The following is a 26675-nucleotide window of genomic DNA, read 5'->3' on the forward strand; positions in this document are numbered from 1 at the left end:
TGCCTACAGGCTAGAGCACTTGCATGTGTATCATATGGTTAACGGCGAAGGTTTCTGTGTGTAATCGTTCATGACATTCTCTGTTGGAGGCTATGATATGGCTGTAATTTTATTTCTTGGGAAGAAGAAAAATGTAAGTGGGTGCATTCATTGGGAGCTGTAGGGAACGCTGTTGCAGCCTTTACGTGGTAAGAAGTTTGGGATTTTCTTTTGTGTTCGTGCCACAGCAGCTTTACCAACTGAACTTGAACTCTATGTAAATGTGTTATTGAACCACTGAAGAGGAGAAGCCTGTGGTGCCCGTGTGTCCATGGGTGTTATGTTCTAGAAGGCCTATTTTGTATTTATCTCTCTTTTGTTATTTTGGGTGGCATTTTAAAGACTAATTTTGTGCTTTTATCTGAATTGCAATAATTTTCAGACTCAAACCGAACTTCTTTTTTTTTTAACAATCTTTCTAGTGTTTTTAACCAATTTATTTTAAACATAATGGAGGATATTAGATTAAGTGTGTCTCTATATTTAATAATGTATATGTGTTAAATTAGTGTTGGAGTGCATATCCTCCCTGGTCACACATAACGTTAATTAGGTTGCCATGAAATCGTGTTAAATGCAGTGAGGCAGGCACTTAGAGCCATATAAACCAGAGAGAAGCCTTTTTGTACTTGTCAGTTCCCTGTGCTTTATTCTGTTCCTTAAAATGTTAGTGAGGGAGCAGAAGAGAAGTTCTGTTACAACCAGACTTGAAATTGATTAAAGGTTTAGGGCCTTCATTGCTCAAATTGTTTGTTGTTGAGCAAAACCACTCAGTTAATTTGATGGTCCTTCCAAAAGTAAATTTACAACCTTGTGATAGTAAATAGCAATCCTAAGGGGAGACTGGATCTTTACTTTCCCTGTAAAGGGAAGAGGTTAGATAAGATTTTCTACTTAGGAGTTCTGTTCATGCTTCTTAATCTGACCTGTGCGAGAACTAGGAACATTTGTTAGGAAAGCTCTTCTTATGCATCAGACATTTTGTCTTGGAAAGCTAGTCAAAACGAACGGTTCTCGGTATGTATCACTGAAAAGAAATAATGTACATTAAGGACAACCTACCTATTTGAAGAAGCAGCCTTTATAAGTCTGTCTTCCAGTGGCTACAGCCCTCTAAAGGCTTTCCAAGAGCTTTTTGAAGTTCTGCCTAGGATTCCTATTAGTGCCCATCCCCTTAATATAGCCTTTCTACTGGCAGTGTAAAGGAGGGGATTATTGTAGCACGTATACTTACAGGTACGTTAAGTTTTAGAAGTTTGAGCAGTTTTAGAGTAGGCCACGAAAAGAGCAGGCTTTCTACATGTTTTCCACACCAAGCTGTCATCTTCAATGCAAGCTCTGTGCTACCTGTGTTCTCTCACTGTTCATTTTGTCTGGGTTTTGCCTGATCTGCCAGTTCTGAAAATTACACAGCTCGTGGTTTGCTCTTGTTCCAGGGTTAAATGTCTAGTAAGAGCCTGATATTCCTGTTAGTGGTCAAAGGCCCCTGCTAGTTGGCACAACAGCTTCTAAGCTGACATTTCTTAATTTGATAACGTGGAATGAGAGTCTGTTTTAAAACCATCTAAAATGATGCACAGTAACCATATAAAGGGGACATTGGACTTTTTTTCCCCCCGTAAGGTCTTTCTTCCAATATTAAACCATAATGATAGCAAACATTTTAGAAATTAATATGCATTATATAAATTCTGTGAAAAGCAAATAGTTTAAAACACCTGGTAGTGGATTCTCTTGTATGGTTTTTTTGGTGGGCCTTTTGAGAGGGAAGAAAACGGCTTCTTAATAAGCATCTGCATAATAAGTTCATTATTTTTACTTGTTTAGATGGTGTATTATCTTCATGCTAATGAAACATTTTAATCCGAGCGCATTTATTTCTGTTGTTTAGAAAGCCCTTCTGAAGTTCAACTACTCTGTGCAGGAGGAAAGTGACACCTGTTTGGGTGGCAGATGGTCCTTTGATGATGTCCCAATGAAACCCTGGAGGACTGTTATGATAGTTCCAGCTGATGGAATGGATGTAATCATGGAGAAACTCAGAGACTATCTCTCACTCTGAACTTTCCTGGAGACCCCGTTTTTTATAAGGCAGCCATGCAGAACTGTGACTTCACAATATTTGCAGAAGACTGCAGTTGAATTAATGGAATTGTGCTGCTCAAATGCTTCCTCTGTACACTTAGAAGACAAGTAGGTGGTACAACAGAAAATATCCATCAAAGTAATATTTTTAAATATCGTATGTTATTATATTTTGGTATCATCATTAAGCAGTCAATAATAAAACAATGTTACAAGGAAACGTGAAGATCTGGTCAATGTGTTTACAACCAAACCTAAATAGTATATTTTTGTTACAAAAGAATGCATGCAACTCCTTTTCTTAAGAAAAGTGCTTTTTCTATATGTTTCTTCTGTTAAATATATGTACGTCAAAAATGCAAAATAATACATCTTCATCTTAACTCATCTAATACGGTATAGACTGGTTTTATTTATATTTGTCCAATATATGATAGTTCAGTCTAAAATCACTGAATAACACATCTTTGTTCAGTGGGAGTTTGGGGACATTTTTCATTTTCTTTGCTGTCATTGTTAGTTTTCTCTTCTTCCTTCACGGTTGAAACAGGTGACAAGTGATTGATCACTTCCTGCAGAATATCCTTACTTTCACTAGGAGGAAGATTGGTAAAATAATACTGAGGTACCAGCTCCATGAACCTGGTGAGGAAATAAGACAAAGCAGCATTATTTTTTAATTGAATTCTGCAATGTTTGAATAACTGTTTCCAGGCTTGTGCAAAAGACAACAGCAAATGCTGATACATATAGCTACAAAGCTGTGTTTAACTCAAACCCAAAAATCTCTGCAAGATGTAGCAGCAGTTTGTGCTTTCATAACCCTTGCACTTAATGTGCTCAGTCTACGCTTGAGGTGATTGGCGTTCAGTTCTCAGTGCTGCCAATTGCATTAAATAGTACTTTTTTCTGGATTAGAACATTTTTTTGGTTCAATAAAAATATGAAAGAACTCTCTTATAAACATTGAAAATAGAAAAGATAGGACAGTGAAATGGATATTCTCGGTGTAAAGAGATTTTTGCAGAAGAAAGACTGTTCTCTTTTCTTGAATCTATAAACAGTTTATGGGGTGATTTCGCTGCTGGGTACATAAAACATGTCAAGAAAAAAGTTTGCTGGAAAATAGCTTTTCAGGGAACAAACAAATTTCCAGCTGGATGAATCTATGAGGACAGTGCTGTGTTAACTCTTCCTTTTTTGTTTTCCTGTATATTTCACCTGAGAAGAACTTTTGCTGCTTGTAGGGTGTTTTTTCAATGGATTAATTGATCACAATTACAGTGGCAGACCCTGAGACTTACTTCAGTACCTGAACATGTTAAGAAATACAAAAGGCTGACTTAAATGATGTTTAGTTTTGCATGAAAAGAGTAGTAAGGGTGAGAGATCACAGTTCTTCCCTTTTTTGATAGTTCTGAGCTCTAATTCAGTGAGTGTCCTGAACGAAAATGAAGATACCAAGCAAAGCTACACGCAGTGACACAACAAAATGGCAACAAAGAAATAAAATCTGTTCCACGTATGTTCACTCGTGAATATAAAAAGTGTGAAAACCAACAATTTCTTCACCCTCCCAGTGATGCCAGCTCCTCTTGTTTGCCTAGGTATGAAGATTGTCTTTTTAACACTTATTTTACTGATTTTTAAAAAATTTTTAAATTTTGTTTTTGTAAACCAATATCTTTACCTAGAGTGAATCAGTTATACTTGGAATGTTTTCTCAGCAGAACCAGAAAATAGCTATTTTTATGACCGAGATGAAGGAAATGAGAAGATGGGTATGGCTGAGTTCTCCAAGCATTGCTCTCAGTGTACACACACCTCCTACCCTGCCTGTGACTTAGGTTATGCTTTGGTGGTAGAGCTATGAGTAAGAAACAGTTTCGTCATTGTTAACTTACAGCTCGGGTGATATCTCAGAAACGACTCTGATGGAATTGTCTTCCCATACGCTAAACTCATGGAATAAAACCCACTCAGGAATCCTTCTGGTGTTAGAATATGATGAGAAGGGATGAAGCTGGGCCACTTGTCTGTGTGTTAACATTAAATAGTTACCTGAGCCATCTACATCACGAGCAATCTGAAAAAAAAGCAAAGAGTTATCCATTACTTAATTGAATGTGTACCACAAGATGCATAGATCAGTGTTTGCGTATTCTGTTAAAAACAGGAATGAAACTTGTATTCAGATACTTTCAGCTGGAGAGCTTAAACCTTTTCTCAGATTTCCCCAGGAAAGTTAGGGACTAGATGCTATGAAATCAGGCTTAGAATTAAAGAAAATGTCCATCTGCATATTTGAAAGGAAACTGTCTGCAGCAAATGAGGGCAGGTTGATACAGTAAGTATCTGAGCTTGGCTTTGGAGGGTCTGTGTGAAAACAGATGTATTCTTAAAGAATTCTGAGACTTTAAAACGCGATGTGTGGCCGAGCACTTGAAGTAGTGTAGTTTAGAGGGATTGTTCTCGTATTTAGTTGGAGCATAATGATGTGAAGGAAAACATGTTTTCAAATGTGGATAAATTAATCTTTCTTGTTTAAGTTTACAGTTACAGTTAAAGTGCCTTATTTTGTTAAGGTGAAGAAAGCTATGTGCCATGTAAACCTAAATATACCCAGCAAGTCAATTCTCTGTTACCAGGGTATTTTCACAAAAACATCTTCAAAAAGGAAATAATGCCTGAGAGAATATTACAAGCTAAAGAGTTTTTGAGGTGAAAGAGTTCTTAGAGTGAAAGGCATATTGACAATTTTCCTCTCGCAGTGAAATGTGTGGACTTAGTGCTGTGATAGCTGAACCCCAGAGAAAAGACGGGAATTGGCAGAACTGTTTGTCTGGTGCACTGTGGAAAAATGGCTTTTATCCTTTCTGACCATCAAAAGATTTCACTACCAAACTGAAGTTCTCTGGAAGCATTCTATGTAAGTTAACAATGCAGTAAGACGAAACCACAATATTTTTCCTTACGTGCATAAAGTAACCAGATAAGAGAGATTTCTTAATGCTTTGTATGTTTTCTTTTGATCCAAAGTCGGGTTCTGAAATGGGAAGTTCAATACGCTTCATAATCTCTACTAGTTCGGCTCTGATAACTTCTGCCATCCTCAGTGCAGAACAGCTTAGAAAATAATCACGACACCATTTCTCATTACTGTAGTCTGTGGAGGAAAAAAACGTATTTGGAGTTAAAGCAAAGTCTTACTGATAGGTACTGTCCACAGGTTCTGCCCTGTAAAATGCTCTTTGAATCATGCAATAGATAAAAAAAACACTTTGGACTGAGTAGCTGTGTCAAAGCGGCCTGAAATTCTGATAACAGAGCTATTTGGACAACTTAGGCTCATTGATCTTACTTGCTAAGTGAGTGGGCAATACTTGATATCCTTAATTTATTGGAATTTTAACTATATTTTTCTGAATAAAAACCTTCAAAATTCCCTAATTAGTCTGTAAAAAAAGTAGTAGCTTTAAATACAATGAGTAGCAACTGTTTTTTCAGGCTTTCTGGATTCAGGACAGGATATGGAACTGAAATCACATTTGTAATGCCAGTGATGATCCTGCATGCTGGTAAAGAGCAGGTTCTCTTGGACCCCTCCAGCACTCAGCATGACCAAATGTGAAACAATCTTACCCTCCTGGCCTCAGTTTTTGCTTGGTACATACAAATCTGTCACTTCAGTGTCTTAAGGACTGAACCCAGGCTAAATGAACCAGAGTTTGAGCACAGGAGAATGCTGCGAAGAGCTGCTGTCTGGTGTGCAGTCCGCTGCTTTTATTTAGTTTCTTGTAAATGTGAACCTTACTACCTTCAGTTTTTTCCCTTCAACTTGCCTTTTAGTTGACAACTGTCACAAAACCACCAGAATTGTTAGTCTGCTGGGGGAATCAAGTCCCTCCTCAACTGTGTTTATGTCACTTCACATCTTAAACCCAGATTATGTGCTCTTACAGGAGGAACCATCTTTCTGATTTTGTACATCATCATTTCAAATGACAATCGTAATAGTGCTTGTATCCTTGTTGGATGAGGTACGCTGTCCTAGGTCACTTTCAATTAGTTAATAAACTAGTAATTGTAATAGCTATTATCTTGGGTTTCTCTTCTCTCTGCAGATTTCAGAAAGAAACTTTCAGAAAAGGTTTATGAACTAAATGCCAATAATATTCATTTATTTTGTTTTTTTTTTTTCCAAATTGGTTACAACGTGCCTCATTCGGTCTGGTATGGGTACACTCACATTGGCTTGGGGGCTTTGCACTGGCTTCCTTGAAGGCGTTGAAGACATTGATAAGAGTCAAGTGGTCTCCTGCCGGGTGTGAGAATTTTCGCCAGCGAGTAAGAGCAATCTCTTCTGTTCCAGGAGGTGTGCGTAAGAAGCAATTAGGAGCTTAGAAAAAAAATCAAGTCCGCAGTTATTAAGACATGTAAGTGCATGCAGTAATAGTAACTCCACTGATAGTTTTGGTTTTTTTCCTTTCTCAGTTCCCTTAAACCTTCAGTGTTGGATTGCTGTTGGAGAACTGAGTATATTGCATTGACTAAGGTTTTATTTATATGGATGTTCTTTCAGTCTCTAGTTCATTTGTGCAGTAAACACAAAATAAGGTGAGCAGCTTTCTCTTACACTGATGCCAAAAATGCTTCATAATGGCATGATCCAGTTTATCCGGAATCCCAGCATACGGTTTCTTTAATGTAGAAAGAAATCTATGGATGTAATGCCTTAATTTGCTCCTGTACTAGGGTTATGCCATAAAACCCAGTAGCATTGTGCTGTATGGGTAGGAGGCTGCTGTGGAGAGAAGGGAGACAGCTGAATGTTGCTGGAGCCAGCATCACGGTCTAACACTGAGACCTGAAAAAATCCAGCTCTGTGCTGCACTCTCAGGTGAGGTCCTGAGAAGTTACTGTCATTATTTGCTATCTGAACTTTTGGAGTCACCCTCCTCTCAGTTATCCTAAAATCTTTGATTCTGTGCGTCTTTGATATATTAATATTTCAATAGCAGCTTGCACCAAATCAATAGCTTTTAAATATCTGCGGTTTATGCTTTGGTTTGAAAGCTCTGTCACATCAAATGAAAGAAGTTCTATAGCTATTACAGTAACCTTCTAATATAAATGTTCTTGTTTCAGATTTGACATGTCCAGTGTTTGGTGCTAGCTGTTTGTCTCATAGTGCCGTGTAAGAGCAGAGGGATCCATCAGGACAGAATGGTATGGAGACTTAAGGTTATGTTAGCGTTATGAAATATTTGAAGTGGAGAAAAATAAGCACAAAGTAATTATTTGTAGGTCAACAGTTCAGTATTGTTAGTAATTAGAACTTCCCCTAATTTACTGCTTGGTTCTGTAACAAATGTATACGAATATGAGACAAGAAGGTTCATTTGGAAGGGATGTTCTGTGTACGCTTGCTGACAAAAGGCTGGAAGTTAATGGGGCATCTGAAGCATGGAATTGGAGTGCTCCTTATGAATTCATTACTTGTGTGTCATTGCCTGCTTAAAGTAAAGACTAAAACAGCCAAGGATATTAATTTCCTTGAAAAAAGCAGGATGCAAATAACAAAAGTTTGCCTTTGGGTTGCCCTTGTGAATAGACTTTGAAAGTATCTAGCTGGATTTGGCAGGTGCCACGAGCTGTGCAGTAAGACATTATTTCTGAGTACCTGTTACCATGGCCGCAATGGTGAGCATTTCATCCACGCACTCAAATTCACACGAAGCCAGAATTGACTTTGACAGTTGTGGATCCAGGGGAAATTCTGACATAATAATTCCAAATTCAGAAAGGTTTCCGTCATTATCCAGGGCTGCTAGATAATCGAGATCTTCCAAAGCCTGCATCAGGCTTTCAGGAGCTGAAAAAAGGAAAGATAATTCAAATTCTTGAGAATGGCTACATATAAATGAATGCCTGAATTCTCATTATAATATTTCAGTTGTGTATTTCCTATGTGAAAATGATAAAGTCATTTTCTATCATTTGACAACTGATAAGAAGAATAAGTAATAAATGAGATGAATGGAAGGCTGAGATCATTCTGAAGGAAGAAAATAAGAGGTAACAATGATAGGGCTGCAAAGAACTGATCTTTTTTCTCTCAGAGCAGTTTTTGTCAGAAGTCAAGACACAGTGGGTGCTGAATAGTGTAATGCAGCCAGGCTACAGCAAAAACTCCTTGTGCTGTTGGCCGTCCTCAGGTGATTTTTGTGTTCGTGTTTGTTCTTTTTAAAGCGGGGTGTTCACCTTTGAGGGGTGTTGGGAGATACACAACAGCTCTAGGAAAGAGGATTAAAACATGTCTGAAAGGCCAGGATTAAGCAAATCAGTGCTTAAATGAGAACTTGAGAAGGTCTGTAGGAAATCTGCTGTTGATGAAAGTGGCTCCCTTTGGCAAAATAAACATAGAAGAGCATTATGTGCGACCATGGTGACTACAGTTCTGGGGCCAAAGAGAGTGAACCTGAGAGCTGAGTACAACTTGTAAAGCCTACACTCCAAAGAGTAGTTGCTAGAGCATGAAAGACAGTGGTGGAAATTGGGGAACTCTTCAAGTGTGAAGGCTCTTTCCTCACAGCTCTTTTCAAACATAAAGTTCTATTCCAGATCTTATTGTAACGGTCAATATCTTTTATGAGTGCCAGATAATTTAAATTCATAACTGCTCTCATATCATTGCAGAAACTTTCTCCTTATTCCACTTTAATGAACTGCTTGATATTTTCTCTCTGTTTTATGGATAATGACTTATATTCTGGTCCCATTGAAGTTGGTGGCAAAAATTCCAGTACAGCAGGACTTGGCCTCTTCCCCAGCCGAGCACACTCAGCAGTGCGAAACTGATGACCGCACTCTCAATTTTCCAGACTTCTGCAGGCTGCTGTCAGTTTGCAGATTAATGTTGAAATAAATCTCTAAATTTAAAAAAACAAACATCAAACACACACACACACCCCTGCCCTCCACCGAAAAAAACCAACAACAAATACAGCTACCTACACAGGCAGGGTGTGTGTATGTTCTTGTATCTTAATTATTAGATGATTAGAAATAATTTCTTTCTTGAATTCATTATGAACAGGAACTTATATTTGACAGACTACTTGTGCGTCATGAAGACTAAAAGCCAAGAAAGCCTGAAGAAGCTGGTAGGTCACGTTTAGCTGTAACACCCCACTTGAGGCACCCTGCCTTCCTGCAAGAATATTGTTGAGTTTGGGTTTTTACTTCATTGAGAGTGAACTGGTACTTTATTAGCATCACTCTGTAATTAACTAGTTACAATGAACTAAAGAAAAAAGTAAAATGGGAAGCAACCAAACACTTGTTTTTAACTCATTTTCTGTTACTAATGTCTGAAGGGATAAATAGGTTATTAATTCCCATTACATGAGCTTTTACAGAACTTCTCCACCATGTAAATCTGGTAGTGTTGTGCTTTCCCTTAATTTCAAAATGCTATTGGTTTTCAGAGAAATTCTCTCAGGCGCTTATGAATTCCAGTCAAAACTGTGGACCTGTTTCATTTCAGTATTAGTTCATATCTCTGCCTGTACAACGTGAATGCTTTCTGTCTAGAGAGAGAGAACATTCATTGTCAGATATAGGAGGTTTAATGGGGTAAAAGATGAGCTTTTGCAAAAGCTGAAGTGTCTGAGAAGAAAGTACTTAGGGTGTTTAAAGAATTGAAAGTAACAGTGGATGAAGAATAAGAGTCAGTGACAGGAAATAAGTATCAGTGATTGAAAATACTGGGAGAGTAAAGTGCTCTTTCAGACATATAGTACTTACTAGGAAATCATGGAAAGCTAATTTCCAGAAATCAACAAAGTAGTTTGTGCTAGAACTTAGAAAATTTATGGTTATATGGCAGCCAATTTCAATCCCCTGGTAGCATCAGTAATTTACATTTTTATGCCCTAGAGTTAGTTGCCTTGAGATTTATAAGCACAAATTACTTCTCTATTTTACTATGAGCCTAAGGAAAAAAAAAAAGACTTCTGGAGTTTTATTGTGTTAAAAGGACAAGACAGTAAATGTAGATTAAGCAGGTGAAGGAACAGTAAAAGAAAAAGGGGGCTTTCAGATATAGGTTTGCATTTTGAGGTGCAAACTCAATAAAAACCATCAAATGCTCACTTGAGAGTTCTTTATGGTATGGTTCATGTTTAAATAAAAACTACGATAAAAGTAATGTAAATGTTTAGATATTTTCTTTAGAGAACGGATATCTCCATTGTCTTATAATGATTTCAAGCAAGCATCATTATTTTTAGGGCTGCTTGGCAACCCTGCCGACTGGTGCCATCAAGGCAAACCCCAACGCTTTGTGACTCAGCTGCTGCTTGCACAGGAGCAAAGTTAAAAAGAAGCTCTCAAGATGTGTCCTGTGCTTTCAACAAGAAAATGTCACATCCCTGGGAGTTAAAAAGGTATTTCCTTATGTGATATCTTCTTTCCCTTGCCTGTTCTTTGGCTGCTTAAGACTGGGTTGCTCTGGACTTGTCTGACCAGTTTTATATAAATAAGATCCCACTCTTGATCATACTTAGGCTTATTAAAGCAAATATGTAGCTAAATGTTATTGGTAGCACTGAAATAATTTGTCCGAGGGTTTCAAGTTGATTTAAGTTTAAGTTCTTTGCTTTTTGTGACTGACACGAACAACACAAATTATGTTTCTAAATGCGGCTGCACGTTTAATCTTTTCAGTGTCAAGTCCTAGGTGGCTGAAATTGAAGCGCTCACAGTGTGGTAAAATAAATGCAAAACTGTTGTTCTTGTTGCATAAGGAAGCAACTGATTTAGCGATTTGTCAAAAGTATTAGGAACAAAACGTAAATTTCATTATTATTAAATCGTCCATTTAACTGCCATATCGTGCTTATCACAAGGCTTGTGTTTTGGTCTCCTGCTCTGTGAAAATTTTGACTATGTAAAATACCTGCTTTTTGATAGAACTTTTCATTCCATAGGAATAACTGTCATAAAGTTAGAGCTGAAATGAATGTCGGGGAAGGCACATTGTCTTTAAGGAGCTGATTCACTGCCTGGCAAATCACAAGTTTTGCCAGCTTCTGTTAGGATGAATGGCAGGAAGAACTGCCAGAGTCATTACTGCGGGAAGAACAGTTCTGGGGAATGGGGTTTTCTGTTATTGTTTTTTAATGTTGTTCCATGAATAGCAAACTGAAGATAAGGAGAAATCTAGTGCCAGTTATGCATAGATTTTCCTTCTGCAAGCTTCTGTGTGCAGGTTTTAACTGGATTCTCTTTTTTTCCCCTATAGCTTCTGTTCTTTTTTTGAGTTTGCCATGCTCCAGTGCTACCAATTCTATAACTATTATTCTGAAATTATAGTTATAATTGGTCATTTCAAATTACTTCTCCAAACTCACACTTTGCGGTCCTTCCATTTCCCCTTATGCTGCTTCCTCACCCCTCCAGGCTGGCTGGTAATGGACCAGACTGTGGTTTTGTGTCAGCAGGGACGGCCAGGACACAGCCTGACCTGCGTTTTCCCACCATGAACATCTTGAGTTGCAGCCACACACCAGCGGTAGCACTGACTGTTCAGTGAAGCTGATTTTCTATCTGTGTTGTGTCACCCTCAAAGCATGCACATGACTGTGCAACATATCCACAAAGATTATAATGTAAAGAATATTATATAATGGCATAAAAATCTTTTAATCACTTTGGTTTCCTTTGTTATTCTTTAGTTAGTGACATGAGAGTAGTTCAGCTTTCACAGTACAGGGCTATGCCTTCCCATTGTTAGGATGCTCTTTGTGATACCCTGTTCTATGTGGCACATTGGGTTTCTGTCTTTGACAGTCTGTAACGAAAAAATACACAGATTTTCTTTCTGAAACAACTCTTGTTGTTATGGATATTGTGGCAATATATTCTCAGTGGGGTTATAATGGCGTAGCTCTCCAATGTCATGGTACCTGTGACCATCAACAAATACTTTAATCTGAAAATTGTTTACGGTAATTCTGCGTGAATGCAGAACCTCCAAAATGCTTCCACATTGCTTTCACATGGCTTCATCTTTATACTGATTTACATGGTTTAAATAAGGATTTTCCAGTGATTGACAAGAATACATAATGTTGCTGCAATCCAAGGGAAGGGAGTTCTTTTGTTCCATTATGTAACACAGTAAAGATCTAACTGATTAGCTGATAAAAATGTAAAGACATCCCGACTATAGTGGCACAGGATTTCAAATAATGCACTTCAGAACTGCAGTGCCAAATACATTTTCATATGGCTCATGAATTCTAAAAAGGGTAACAAGTCTGCTGCATTTGCTCATCTCGATTATCGCGTGAATTAAATGCAGCAGCTGTAAGCCTGACATGTTTGTTGCTTTCATAATGCAGTAATGAGTCAGAGTTAATCCACGCTTTTATTTTTCCTCAAAGAGCAGCAGAAAAAAACCCAACAACTTGTGCACATTGTTGAGCAGAAATAAAATGCTTTACTGATGTAATTTTTGTTTTTTTACTTATCTGCTCTAAGTTCTCTACTATATGTACAGGGAACAGACTGTGAAGTGCTTGTCTTTGAATTCTTGCTATGAATTTCAGTGGGCTTTTGATCTGTTTGTTCACCAGTTCATGTCCATACATTGCTCTGTCATCTCTCATTATTTTGTTGAGGAGAAATTTGCCTTGGGTTGAAAAAAAAAACAAAACCCGAAGCCTCCATCTGTTTCAATTGCAAAGAAAACTTGCAAGTGCAAGCCAAGCAGGAAGGGTACGTAGGAAAGCCTGTGGCACGTGTGGCACGTGGGATTTGCTGCCGTGTGTTTATTCCCTTTAATCAAAGGGAAATGGAGTCCAAGGAGATGAAGAGACACAGAATAGCCAAACCCAGGCCAACCTGTCCTGGGCAGAAACAGAAAGGCTCTTTGGGGTTTAGTGTCTGTGTGCTCTGAATAGCACTTCATTTGGCCAGGTCACATGGAGCATTCGGAATTACTGCTGTGTCTTTTTGTTTGCTCCTTTGTGGGGGTTTGGGGATCCAATTGATATTTTGCCACGTTTGGTTGAGGGTGGGCGAATTGTTTTGTGTACGTTGTTAGTAGATGAAAATAATCACCATCCCTGGGAGGGCTCAACAGATACGGAGATGAGGATCTCAGGGACACGGGTTAGTGCCAGGGGTGGGTAACAGTTGGACTCTGTGATCTTCAGGGTCTCTTCCAATCTAAATGATTCTATGATTCTGTTATGCCCAGGAGTTTCCTTAGGGTTTGAAAAGCCACACACTGCTTGTTTTGTGAGTTTTGTTGCTCATCTTTATCACTTAGGTTGTGAATCTCATCTCAGGGACCCCTCCTCTTCCTCAGCCTTCTTCATCACTTCAGGTTACAGAAGGTTTATGCAGCTGAATGACTGCAGCAAAGACAGTGAAGCCTTTTTGGAAAGCTAAAATCTCTCGCTTAAGAAAGGATGTTTTCCATCTCTGATGGCTCTTCTCTTTGCCTCCTTCGCAGTGCTGCTCTGCGGTCTGTCATCCAGAAAGGTGTAACATCTGTTTGATCTTATGGCCAGTAGTCAAAAGCTTCAGGGCCCCCCTTTAGCTGGGTACCAGAGGTATTGCGATTTTCCATTAAGGACTCCAAGGGCTTTCCTGCTGCTGCTGGAAGATGTCGTGCAGCTTTACCCACTGGAGAGCTCTGTGGCATTGAGTGTGATTCTATGATCCTATGTACTTGCCAAGTACAGATTAATTCAAGATATTAAGAGCGTGCACGGAATGAGAAAACTTGGGCTTTCACAGGCCAAAATCATTGACCCGAAGCTCCCAGGAGGATGAAGGGCCCAAAATAAAGTTTTATGTGCTTGAAAGCTTGACATCTGTTTTGAGTTCTGTCAGTTGGTCTAATAGAATAACTCACTCCTCTTCCACGTTTGCTGACTTCAGTATTACTGTTTCTTTCAGGCAAACATATTTCACACTCTCTGTATTGTCTGTGTGAGCTTTACAGTCGTCTTTGGAGAACTGCGGTAGGGAGGTTACATTTTAGTAGGAAAGAGGTTTGTTGCCTGCTCAGAAGTGGCAAAAAGGAAGCCCCAAGGCAAAGAAAGCGGACGTGTGATCTATCTGAGGATAAAGGAGTTTTACTAGACAATTAAAGCAATGTTTCAAATGTTTAATTACGTGGGGCCTTAATATGGGAAGGAGACCAGGAAATGGTGCAGACTTTCTCATCTCCTTTCAGTGGACCCCCTACAGTGTTAGTGGGATTTTTTGCGTTGTTCGAACAGTTTGTCTAACGTTCCTCACACTGTTTCAGTAATTCCTCAAACCTTTCAATACACAGACCTCGGACTTTTGATCTCTTTAGCAAAAACTTTTTCCTATTTGATGCCCGTCCAAGTAGAGCTGGTGCATTCATCAAATGCCTTTACAATTTTGTACACATGAGCCAGACGCTCTTTTCAGCTGCATTATCTCAAAAATCCAGACAAATCTTAGAATTCTTACATCTGTGAAATCCTTAAGTGCCTCTAGCATTTAATTTTCTCTGAATACCAAATGTCTCCATTGTGCCTTTAAATCCAAAAATACTGAATGCTCTTCCGAATGTAACTTTACTAATTCATTCTACAGTTCAAGAACAACTTGCTTCATATCCCGTAAAAGCACTAAGACATTACAGACTAATTATTTTAATTTTTTAAAATACTTTATAAATCTGAGTGGAAGCCAACTGCTTCCCATATCCATTTTCCATGAAGGCTTCTTAGATTCAACACAGGAGTAACACTCACAAGGCCGAAATACTCCGATTCTCATCGCTCTTGAATTAGTTACATTCAGGCTAGTGAAGGTTTTCACATTTCTTTAGGCATGTTTCTGCTCAACAGGCGGACAAGGGAAAAGCAGAATAAATTCTACTTAAAATTTCCACTTACAACTTAAAAATTCCACTTACAATCTATCACAACATCCAACAGTGGGAATTAAAGTCTTTATTACTAATCACTTAATTATGGTGCACAACACATAGAAGACAAGCAATTGTTCTAATTTTGGGTTGGTGCATAAGGAAAAGGAGGATGATATAAGAATTCTTCCTATTTGCACTGGAATATTATCACAAATGAAACTAGTGATAGGTCACATGATACCCAAACCAGTGAAATCAGTGCTATTTCCCTCACTTAACTGGTGCCAAGTCAACAGCAGAATTTGCAGTGGTGTTTGGGTTTTGTGGCAGCTCAATACACAGGAGAATATAATTCTTTAGGAAAAGCTCTAAAATAAGGAGTCAGAAAAATGGTTAAAAAAACCCAGCAGCCACTGTCTTCACATTCTTACCTCCAAATTCAGAGTATTCCCTGTGAGTAATGAAAGCTTATTCCTGTTTATTTTATAAACAATATTGTGCCTAAGAAACAGCTTATTGTAAATTTGAAGTGGGAGATGCTGGAGGATATGAAGACAGCTGATTTCCTCCAAATATATTGCCTGGGTAACAGCAGTGGTTTATTTGGGTTATAAACTTTTGATTAAAGGAATGTATTTTGTTAGATATCAGCACAATGCGTTGTAGAATGGGGCACAAATTTTCTTTGTGGGTTCTGGGAAAATAGTATGGAACCTAGATGAGCAGATATTTGGAATATTGGTGTTTTTTTATTAGTATTCTTTTCAGGTTTTTTATTCCAATTCCATTCAGATACTCTATGGCCTCTTTCAGAGCAAACAGTTCATACGTGGTACCATTTTTCTAAGTGCAACTGTTGTATTGTGAACTTCCCTTGCAGGCAAGTGGTAAAAGCAGTGGCAATATTATTACAAGTACTTCAATAAAAAATGGTACTGTGAATAACAGGTCAAAATTAATCTTTAAATAACTGCCAAAATAATAATAACAATATGGAAAATTGGTGCATCATCATTACCTGGCGTGCTTATGAAGTCACAGTGTCCTAAGCCTGCTATATCCATCCTCTTGAGGAACAGAACCGTGCTGGTGAGGTTTGATTCCTGTATTTTGGCTGGTAGATGTGGTTTCATTTCTTTCTGTGTAAATTCCTCAGGATACAAGCAGAAAAGTTTTCCTGCAAGAGATTTCAAGAAAATTACTTTTTACTTTCATTTTTTTTCTTTTTTCTTTTTTCTTTTTTTTTTTTTTTTTGCATTGCCACATTGATTCTATTAATAATTTGTGCTAATGGATTTAAATTTTGAGCTAATAATTCTACCTGTTGAAGACATGCCCAGAATTTGTTTATGCATCTCTGCTTGACTTTGGCTGATAGGCTGCGTTATAACAGAGTCTGCTCTGATTCTAGGATTGTACACCTTTAAATGAAAGAGATATTAAGCATCAGATAAGTGAAGACTACAAAAATATTAATGGTCTGTATTGAATTCTTGTCTAGGTCATTTTGCAGAAAGTACAGTAGCAGTTTCATTTCTTTTTATACCACATATTTCACCGGCTTGGAAATGAGAGCAGTCAGCACTTTGATAAATTGACAGACAGGTTTTGCAATAACTCTGTAAGTATACTCTAAGATAAGTGTCTTTTTCTGAAGAAATGTACCTTACTAAAGCACAAAATGTGTATCTATGGTATCATCAAGAAAAGCATCAAAAAGATTATTTCTCTCGTCCAATGGCAGAATACCAACATTGTCTAATAACTTTTTTCCCATAACTCCAGATTTTTGTCATAATACTGAAATCTGTCAGTTCAGTACAGGAGACAAGGGCTATATCAAAGGTGGAACACACCTTGCTTTCTTTTTTCTTAATTGTACTTTTTTGATGGAACCGAGGAGCTGATTCATTCACTGTTCTGACTACCAGATGATGTCCATAAGCTTCTGTGGTAAAATATACGGCAAGAGATATAATATCTGGGTAAGGCAACTTTCCGGTCATGTCATCTAAATCGATTTTGTCTATGCAGGGTTTTAATAAAAAAAGATAAAATGTGCTTCAGTGCAGGGGACAAATTTATTTTTCTCTGGGTAACAATGATGTATCCCAACTACAAAAGTTGCCCAGAATTTTGTTCTGCACAAAACTTTGCTGCTTCCCTCTATGCTCAGCTGACTTTCAGCCATAGGGATTGAAGGTGATTTTGAACTGCTGAGGAATTAATATTAGAGGACTAAACTTCAGCTGTTAGGAAAAAATAATTGAATTAAAGGGTAAACATTGTACAACCAATAGAGGTGACTTGATGGCTGGCTGGGCTGTGCTGAAACTGGTTTGTGCCCATTGCTTCATCTTTCTGATTCACAGAGGTCTGGAAGCGCTGAGTTTTACTTTGGGCTTCAGATGAAGTGGAAGTGAGATTCATTTCCATCACACAGGACAACTGGAGTTTCAGAAATAAATGATGTGTGGTCTAATTGAAAACTGCTTTTAGGCTTTTGTTTGTTTCACACAAAAGTACACTTTTTTCTTGACCTTTAAAACCTTTTAGAAACCTTTAAAACCTTTGGAACCTTTAAAAATGACAGTGTTAGACACAGTTTTTTGCAATGAAAATGAGATGTAGTAGTAGTAGTAGCTCCCAAGGATTAATGTTCCCCAATCCAGACTTTTAGGAACACTTCAATTTGCTGATTCCATTCTGGATTATATAAAGAAACTCAATTATATTGTTTCTTTTGCCTACTACTGGAATATTTATTTTGAGTAGTCAAACACGTGGGACAGTTAGGAAGCCTGTAGTAGTGCAGCTTTTCAATTCATGTCATGCCTTGTTCCTACATAGTCAGTGACTCTTTAGGACATCAATTCTGTATAAATGAAAGAAAGAAGAGGTATTTTTCCCAGCTGCACTAGTCCTTCCCAGGATGATCTAGACAACAAGACCTGGGGCCATACTTCGAATGAACTGTAGAAGTTCAAAGGTTGATTTGATAAATTGCAGCATTTTGAGGTGCTTGGGTGGTTCCCAGTGTGAGCGTCTCTGGCTGTTCTATGATCTGTGGCACTATGCTTATTACTTAATTATTAAACAAGGGATGAGATTAATCTACTAAACCAATTTGTCTGCCAAGAGGTAGCCAAGAACTGACTGTGTTTTGCACTGTCTACAGGATACTGAAGGCATAATTACGACTGATAGGCCAAAACTAAGGTGGGTTAGAGTTTAAAATGGCATCAGTTTGGTGCCCAAGCGAGTGGCGGTTTCAGGTGGGAGTGTTAATCTGACTTTAGAAACTTTAAATATGTTTTCTGACTGAATTTAAGAAGCAATTGTGGGGGTTTTGCTTGGTTTTCACATGAGATATCCATTAAAGTTATTTAGTCAGAAATATCACAGAGTCTGGCTTATGAAAGAATAGAAAAGCATTTGATCCTCTAGAAACCATTTGCATCAGTCTATTAGCTGTACATTTCCCTTTCCCCCACCCTGTAAAAAAGGCTTATGCATAATTCTTTTTGGCATTCTGATTGTGGTTAACTTCACTAACCTTTCTGCTTTCAACACCACCATCAATGACAAAGGTTACGTTTTTAATCCAAATCAAAGGTTCTCCAAAGCTTGTGGTGAGTAGCACTTTTCTTCTGTATTTTTTGCAGCATTTCTGTTTGTCTTGGTTTGGCTTAGGAATTAGGTCTTGTTTTGTGGGGTATAAAGGAACAGGGATGAGTTCTCCAAGGTCAGGATTTAAGTTAGACTGTTCCTGTCTGATCATTTGGTAAGCTTGTTCAATTTCCTGTAATCAGGAGAAAGATTGGGTTTTTTTTCCTCATGAGTATGGAACACAAATATCAATATTTAATTTTAAAACAACTTTTAAATTCTAAAATTAATGTTAACTACATATCAAACTATAACAACGTTTAAGTTTTACATGATTAATAATTAAAGGGGAAAAAAGGAAACGGAACTATGCATGAGAATTTACTGAATGCATCCGCAAAATACAGACCAGGGGAACACCAAGCTGTTTTTTGCAATATCTTTTTCTCTTCTTCAATTTTCAAAATAATCTTCTCTGATTTTAATCATATCCAAACCAGCCTCCAGGGGAAGACAGATGTGCAAAAATACAGTGTAGGAATAGCAAGGCTGAGAAATTACAAAGAGGTTACTGAACTTTATAAATATAGGACACATAGGATGCATCTATATCAGTGATTTAGTGCCCAAGAGTCTGGTGCAAATTTCTGGTGTGTGTAGGGCTGGCAATGCTGTAGCAGCTACTCGGGTACCCCACTGGTGTGCCCAGAGTGGTTTCTTCTCTGCTGGAACCAAAGTTATTCACGTGGGGTGCCCGAGTGACGTTCCCTACTTTACCTTAGTTATTATGTTTAAGAAGATATAAATATTATAAAGGTTTGGGTGTTTGTTTCTTTGTTTTTTTTTTCCTAGTGATTAATAAACTTTGTGAAGACTTCATAAAGTCATAAAGTCAAAGAAATGTTCCTAAGCTGTGCTAATGGAATATCACCTTGAAAACAGTCCAGAAATTCAGAGGTCGACTATAAATTATGAAAGGTAGTAGTAGCTGTCGTTGTTTCAGTCTTTTTAAAATATATACAATAGTTTTTGTTGGGAACAATTTATTTAAAGGTATACCAAAATCAGCTGTAGACTTGTTCAGTTTGAAAGGGATTTTGTTGGGTATTTAAAACCTTTTTATTCGCAGACATTTTTCAAAATTGAAAAAGTGGATTGAATTTCTATTGGAGAGTGCCACTACATTCATAGTGCTGCTAGGTTGAATGTATTCAGTAAACATTCTTATAAAGATATGACAGTGGCATCTAATAGCAAGGCTGGTGCCAAGACAACACATAAATCTTAATGTCCTTAGTTTATTCCTACTTTTGTTCAGTTTAAAACACAGCTGAGTGTTGGGGAACGTTGAGTTAGTAACGGGAAGATTTAAACAAGAGTGCATGGGAGGGGAACTATGTGGTAACAGTTCATAATGAGTGTTTTGTTCATCGTCAGGGAGAGAACGAAATGCTGTCTTCTCAGCAAGAAATAAATTATTATTTTAGTATTGTGTAGGACTTGCCAATTAAAAAAAATTCTGTGTTTATAAAGTTTACAACCGATTATTAGCATTATGAAGCATTTCTTAATCATCTTTACAGTGAAAAGCATTAATACCTGGGTGCTTTATGGTGATTTATCTTTGTCCTTATCTCCTGGAGCTGCGAAGGTGAGTTTATTGTTCTAAAGCAGATTTAATGATACAAAGTGGAAAGTTGAAGATCACTATCAGGAAATTAATAATAATAATAATAATAATAATGATTTATAAAAAATTGAAGTCTTAAAATGTTTATTTTATGGGAGACTGCTTTGGCAGCTATAAAGTGAATAAAGCTATAAAGTGGATTTAGGGCATCTCTGCTGTCTTTGGGGATTCAAAGGTGCTTCTCTTTCCGACAGCCAGGCCCATACAGGTTCCTGGATTCTCTGCAGCATCTCCAGAGCGATAGTTGCCTCCTGCTGTTGTGTGCACAAATGGTTGGGGAGTTTGCAGCCACAAAGGAGAATGCAAGTGGAGAAACCTTGTAAGCAGGTTTAAGATAAAAACATTCAGGTGAAGCTGAACATTTGTGCAAACTGGACGTGTGTCCATTCCTGCAACACAGGCCTAACACAAAGTGTGGTCTACCTGGTGCCTCTCTTCAAGCCTACACAAAATCTGATAGTTCCTTGTATTAGTTTACACAGTATATATACAATGCAGCATTATGTATACCATAACTTATTTGCAGGAAAAGCCTGAATTGATAAAACCTGTTGGCAATGTCCAGTGTCTTAGATACTGGCAACAAGGTATTTATAGGCCATATAAAAACACAGATGCAAATTGTTTCCTGATTCAAATCAGAAATACTGAAATCGGTTAATAACTTACTTGTTCACATGCCAGAAAGATCACAATGTCACCCTTCTCTTTTGTGTGGTGGATCTCAAAGAGCAGTGTCAGTGCAGACGAAAAGTGGTCTCTGTGAATGCCACAAGAGTACACGACCTCTGCGCGGTGTTTGTTTTCCACCCTGAGGAGGGGGACACTGCCGTAGTAATTCTGCAGCTTGCTGGACATGTGAGGCGCAGTGAGTATGACCAGCCTCAGTTCTGGCCTTGATACCAAGACGTTTTTAAGAAGGCCGAGTAACGCATCTGTTGCAACCGTTCTTTCGTGCACATCATCCAAGATGATAACGCCGTAAGAGTTCAGAAGAGGAGCAGACATCATTTCCCTTTGGAGCATATCATCTGTGCAGTATCTGCAAAATACAGTCAGAATGTTCTTGGAATATTTAGATTTGATCGTAAGAAATTAATGCAGGGTCTTGGGGACAGCTTGGCTCTTTCTGTTCTAACAAGAAAGATTGGATAAGAACAGAGAGTCTATTTTGTAGACAGTATCACAGTCTCAGCTACATGTTTAATCTTTAAGTAGCTAGAAACTCAGTGTAATTCGATGACACTAAATGGCACTATGGTTGAAAGGATACTCTAGGCAAAAGAAGAAGTACTTCTGCCCTAAGATCATAACTTATATTGATTGCTTTTCATCTTCCGAACTATCTAAGCATATTGCATGCCATAACCTATTTTTGAGGAACTAATGCTTTCAAATGAGGAAAACAAGGTGCACACGCACACCTGAGGCAGTGCCAGAACCAAAATGAGAGATTAATTCATATTGTAATACCCTCCTCACTTTTATCCCTATTATTCCTGCTACTGAAAGGTTTTTAAAACGATATTATGTTTTCTGTGTTGCTCAGCAGGACTTTGAATCCTCTTGAACCGGGTTTCGATGTGTGACGAGATAGGATTAATGTCCCTTTCACGTCAGGAGCAGCTGCAGGAAGATGTGCTGCAGGATGAGCGTTACGTAGTTCTCCATGAAAGAGAAAGCGCATGCACAAGGAAGAGCAGTTGAACACGGTTTTCAGAAGTGGTGAGTGTTCTCTTCTCCACTGGGAATCAGTGGGACCCCACATGGCTGGGAAGAGGCTTATGCTCTGGATTTTATAGTTTGTTCCTGCCATATTAAGGAACCAGAGAAAATAACTCTCCTCTCTGAGAGAGGCTCAAAATCTAAATTGCTGTGTTGCTACCGTCACCTGCCTATATTTAATACATTAACTTCATTTCTTCTCTCTTAAAAATCCTCCTAAGTGCTTTTTTCTCTTGTTACTGAATATACCCTGTTCTATCCATGATTTTAAATTCCAGCTTTAGTTTGTGGTAGATTATCCCGTGTTCTCTTATTGTTATAAACACTCCTGTGCCAAAAAACTGAGAAAGAAAAAGCAGAATGGAGGTTACTGAGGTGCTTTATGGAGCTTTGCACAGGCAGTAACCTTGCTTGTTCAAATCTTTACTGCAATTTAGAACAAAATACATCCTTCAGGCCTTTTACAGAAAATCTCCAATATCTGCATTTTAAAACGTTATATGAAAATTTCTAAAGCATTGTTGGAGTTTTTCTTGGTTTTGTGGTGTGTGTGGTTTGGTGTTTGTTGGTTGGTGGGGGTTTTGTTTGGTTTGTTTGTTGTTGTTTTGGGGTTTTTTGTTTTGTTTTCACACTGTATGCAAAAATCTTTTGCAACTCTAGCACTGTTCCCCCACAGTTGTCAGGTTGTCTGTCCTGACCACATTAGTGGAGCGGTGCAATGAAGAGCCTGAGGACTGGAGCATTAAACTTTTGCACTTGTGAAGAACTTTAAGCTATGTCTTAGTTTGAAGGCGTTAAAACCCGAACACACAAACCTCAGGATGGTTTCTGTTGTACAGCAGCTTTCAAATGGGACAAAATACCCCACTTCGTGGCCGATGTTGACATCCATTTCATCAGCGACGCGCAGCGCCAGCCACACCGCTGTCTGCTTGTGTACCTGCGTGCAGACGACTACGCCGTGTCGATAGTGGTCAGAAAGGCAATACTCCGCACACCACTGAGGAATCTGTAAGTAAGAAAGATAGCAGATATCTTTGGTATTTAACACATTTAGCAGAGGCTGTAATGCAAAGAAGTAGGAGGTGGGGAAGACCTGCTGCTCACTGTCTGCTTGGCTCCTGCTGGATGAGCTGCACCTGACACAGACATTATCTGCCTCAATAAATGTCAGAACCCTGAATCTCCCAAACAGTCAGGAGTTGGAGTGACACGGGCTAGAAGGTTTACCTGGCGACTTCTCAACTGGACTCAGATTAGTTTGAATATATTGCAGAAAGGACAGAATAGGCCTCCGGGGAGCGGGTGACACTGACAGAATCATTTTTAAGCGCCAGCTGATTGATCCAGCAATGTTAGTGCAGTTGTTGGCAGGGGCTCCTCAGCTGACTCAGGGGTAAAGCTGCCTGTGCCGTATCACATTCAAGTACTTGACATGACAAACATGTCCTAGGAAGAAGAGGATTTCAAACTGACAAATGCCAGAGTTAAATAGATGTAATTTTCAGATTAATTACTCTAAACAAAGCTAAGTGAAACTGAACTGCTCCAGAAACTTGTGCAGTAGTTCTCTGATTTATAATTTACAGTAGAAAATCAACATTAGAAAATAATGTGTTACTGTACTGGGGAAGTAAAATTACATTATAAATATTATTTTACTTAAGGTATTAGGTATCAAATTATTTACTTAATCAACATTTACAAACAAGGTGCATCAGCCCCATGTCATTATTTCTGTATATTTATTTATGTTTCTAAACATGTTTGAAAAAAAGCCAGCAATGTGTTACATCTTATAAAACTTGTTTGAGAACAAGTTAAAAAGCTACCATTTCTTAGCAAGTAGTTTATCATTCTACCAAGTTTGTTTTATATAAATTACAGTCATAAAAACAGGTGAAGACTTTGCACTCCAAAAAAATATTCCAGGCACCAGGTGAGTGTGTATCCATTTATAGGAACAGAGGAATTTTCAGTTAGAAATATGATGTCTCTAGCTCAATATATGGTCTCTAGCAGTGTCCAGCATAAAGTGTCTGGCAGGTACAAGACGCCCTGCAACGGTAATTATCCTACAGCTTTACCTGCAGGAAAGTTTTCTCCTGATCTGTCATAAACAATCGTGTTTCGGCTGGAAAATCCTTCTCTGCTTCCTGTGGTAACAGACTTAGGTTGTTATATATTATTACAACAGAATTTGATAGTCCTGGTGGATGTTTATGTGTTTAGAATCAACTGAGATGTTGGCTTCAGTGGAGTCATTTAACAGGAGCTCTGTAAAGTAATGGTGTATTTTTGGACAAAGCATTTGCTCTTGGCTGAAGGGAGAGAAGGACCATTACTTCTCCCTGAGAAACAGCACTACTGATTTCAATCTTTCATTCCCTGAGAACTTTTTTCACCTTCTCTTACGACCTGCCTGCAAACCCACTGTATTTCTTTCCCGATATAGCACTAATCAGAACTGAAATACACTTTCCAAGTAAGAATATGCATTCAATCCAACATAGGCATTGCGGAGTTCACCATTTCCACTGGGTGTTCAATGTGACGATGGGCAGAAAGAGGATAAAATGACAAGCTCAGTCAATATTAGGAAGGAGGAAATAAAATTCTCAATAGGAATAAAATAGTGACCAGCCAAATGCAGATGGAATAATTATTGATAAAATACCAAAATGACTTGAAATAAGCCCTAAAGTATTTTACACTTAGGGTTGACCTCTCTGAAGACAGTGGAAATACACCTGTAATTTTAGTAGGGAAGGATTTTAGCTGAAATAGTCTGATAAATAGATTTGAAAGTATATGGTTGACAGGTTTTCCGGTTGAAGTGTGATGTTTTGGTATACAAAGAAAAAAATACAGTCATGCTGATAGATAGAAGAGTATTTTATACCGAATTTTTCTAAGGTTATATGTATTTTTGTTTCTGGATTTTAAACTGCTGTAGTTAATGCATATCCTCTTCATTCTGTGTTCAGAAAGGGCCTGATATTTTTTTAAATTAGCATTTAGTATGTAAAAAGTTGTAGTTTGAGGTTTTTGTTAGTTGTTTATGACACTGTATTGGATGATCGCAGTCTGAGCGGTATTCTCCAGTACTCCGTTTACCCTGAAGCCCAAAAGGCATCATCAACTACATAAAAATGGCTTGGAATGGACGAATATAAAGTAAGCATCAAGTATTGGTGAATATTTGAAGAAAGGTATTTCAATGTATACTTATACATATATTTTAAATCTATATTTGACTCCATTAATATTTTTTGTGTCACTTTCCCTCTCTGATAACTCAGATTACAATAGATGCTGCACATCTGTTTCTGCACTGAGAACTGCTAAACTCACCGCAGCTCTGAACTGCTGTTATGTTATTGCAATCCTATACAGCACTCAGCATAGAAACAGCAGCCAGCTACAAGTATAATCTACATCTGGAGATTGATGTGCTTAATACAAATAAAGGGCAAGAGCAGTGAATAGTAAATTGATGACAAAAAGTTTCTTCTCTTTTAAAAATAAGTAATATTAGTAAAATGGTAATAATAACTCAGAAAAGTGTACAATATTAAATGTTCTAAAAATAATAAAACCACCCCACCAAGTATGTTGCACTGACCTGGGAGCTCTTGCCAGTCTTTGCATCTCCTGACAAAATCACAATTTGGTTATGAATGAGACTTTCCATAAAAGTACATTTCTCTTTCCATACGGGAAGTTCTTCTCTTTCTTTCGTAAGTTTATAATAACGGGAAGAGTAAGGCAAGCCATCAAAAGGATTAAGCTCTAAATCTCCACATATTAATATTTCTTCTTCGTCACCATCACTGCAGTCAAGTAATTCTGAAAAGTGGTGGATCTCTGGAGAAAAGGTTAGAAATTCCATTTTTCTTACATATATTATTCCCAGCAAAAGCACATGAGTAATGAAGGAGTTCTTGGTACTGATCAATCACTCAGGCCCCCTGAACCAGGGGAAATCCATTTCTGTTTGCGTCAGGATTAGTATTTCCCAGCTCTTTGGTTTAGAAGTTCAGTCCTGGGCTCCAGCTGCCTTCTTCGTGGTCTCTTTGCCGCACTTCAGGTGTGAGCCGCAAGAAAATACGTCTAAAAAATGATCCAAACACTTCAAAAGAGCAGCGATTAAAGCTCAAGATGTTAAACAGAAGCTGAGTAACTTTTAGGTTTTAGTCGCATGTTAAAACCAGACTGCGGGCACCAGCTGGTGTGTTTGCTCGGGCTCTTTGCTGCTGCTCAGCCGGGCTGGAGAATAATTGGGAAAGAACATGCTGAGCCTGGGCTTTCTGACTCTGGCGGCCGTGAACAGGAGCGATGGGGCGGTTGCTGTGATGGCAGGGATGGTCATGAGGCTGCTAATCCCGGCACAACGGGCTCAGCCCCTGGGTGCAGCAAAACCAGCGCAGGGGCTGCGGGCGAGTGGTTAACGGGGGAGCTGCTGCCCCAAAGTGTCAGGAAGGGCCAATGTTTTTATTGTGTGTTGTTTGTCATGTTTTAGAAAGTCAAGGCGGTAAAGTACCTCTTTACCCACTCTGTGTATTAATGGCTTTAATGGCTTTTGCTGCAATTAACAAC

General features: G+C 38.3%; 2 protein-coding genes across 2 annotated transcripts in view; one reads left to right on the forward strand and one right to left on the reverse strand.

The window, feature by feature from the left end:
* Positions 1 to 2344, forward strand: part of BCCIP (BRCA2 and CDKN1A interacting protein) — a 10688-nt gene extending 8344 nt beyond the window's left edge. Inside the window, exon 7 of the mRNA XM_065843410.2 lies at positions 1931 to 2344. Within this exon, the coding sequence (XP_065699482.1) occupies positions 1931 to 2101 (171 nt within the window). The 3' untranslated portion in view covers positions 2102 to 2344. The remainder of the gene's footprint in view (positions 1 to 1930) is intronic.
* A 200-nt stretch (positions 2345 to 2544) lies between these two features.
* Positions 2545 to 26441, reverse strand: DHX32 (DEAH-box helicase 32 (putative)). Its single transcript, XM_065843409.2, has 11 exons — positions 25702 to 26441; positions 22892 to 23085; positions 21021 to 21393; positions 18609 to 18854; positions 16374 to 16473; positions 16071 to 16229; positions 7808 to 7999; positions 6374 to 6523; positions 5100 to 5290; positions 4029 to 4210; positions 2545 to 2766 (listed from the first exon to the last, which is right to left on the reverse strand). The coding sequence occupies exons 1-11, from the start codon at positions 25966 to 25968 to the stop codon at positions 2574 to 2576; spliced, it is 2247 nt and encodes a 748-aa protein (XP_065699481.1). The 5' UTR covers positions 25969 to 26441; the 3' UTR covers positions 2545 to 2573.
* Positions 26442 to 26675: the final 234 nt, after the last annotated feature.

This window comes from Patagioenas fasciata, chromosome 8, assembly GCF_037038585.1.
Source record: "Patagioenas fasciata isolate bPatFas1 chromosome 8, bPatFas1.hap1, whole genome shotgun sequence".
Lineage (NCBI taxonomy): Eukaryota > Metazoa > Chordata > Aves > Columbiformes > Columbidae > Patagioenas > Patagioenas fasciata.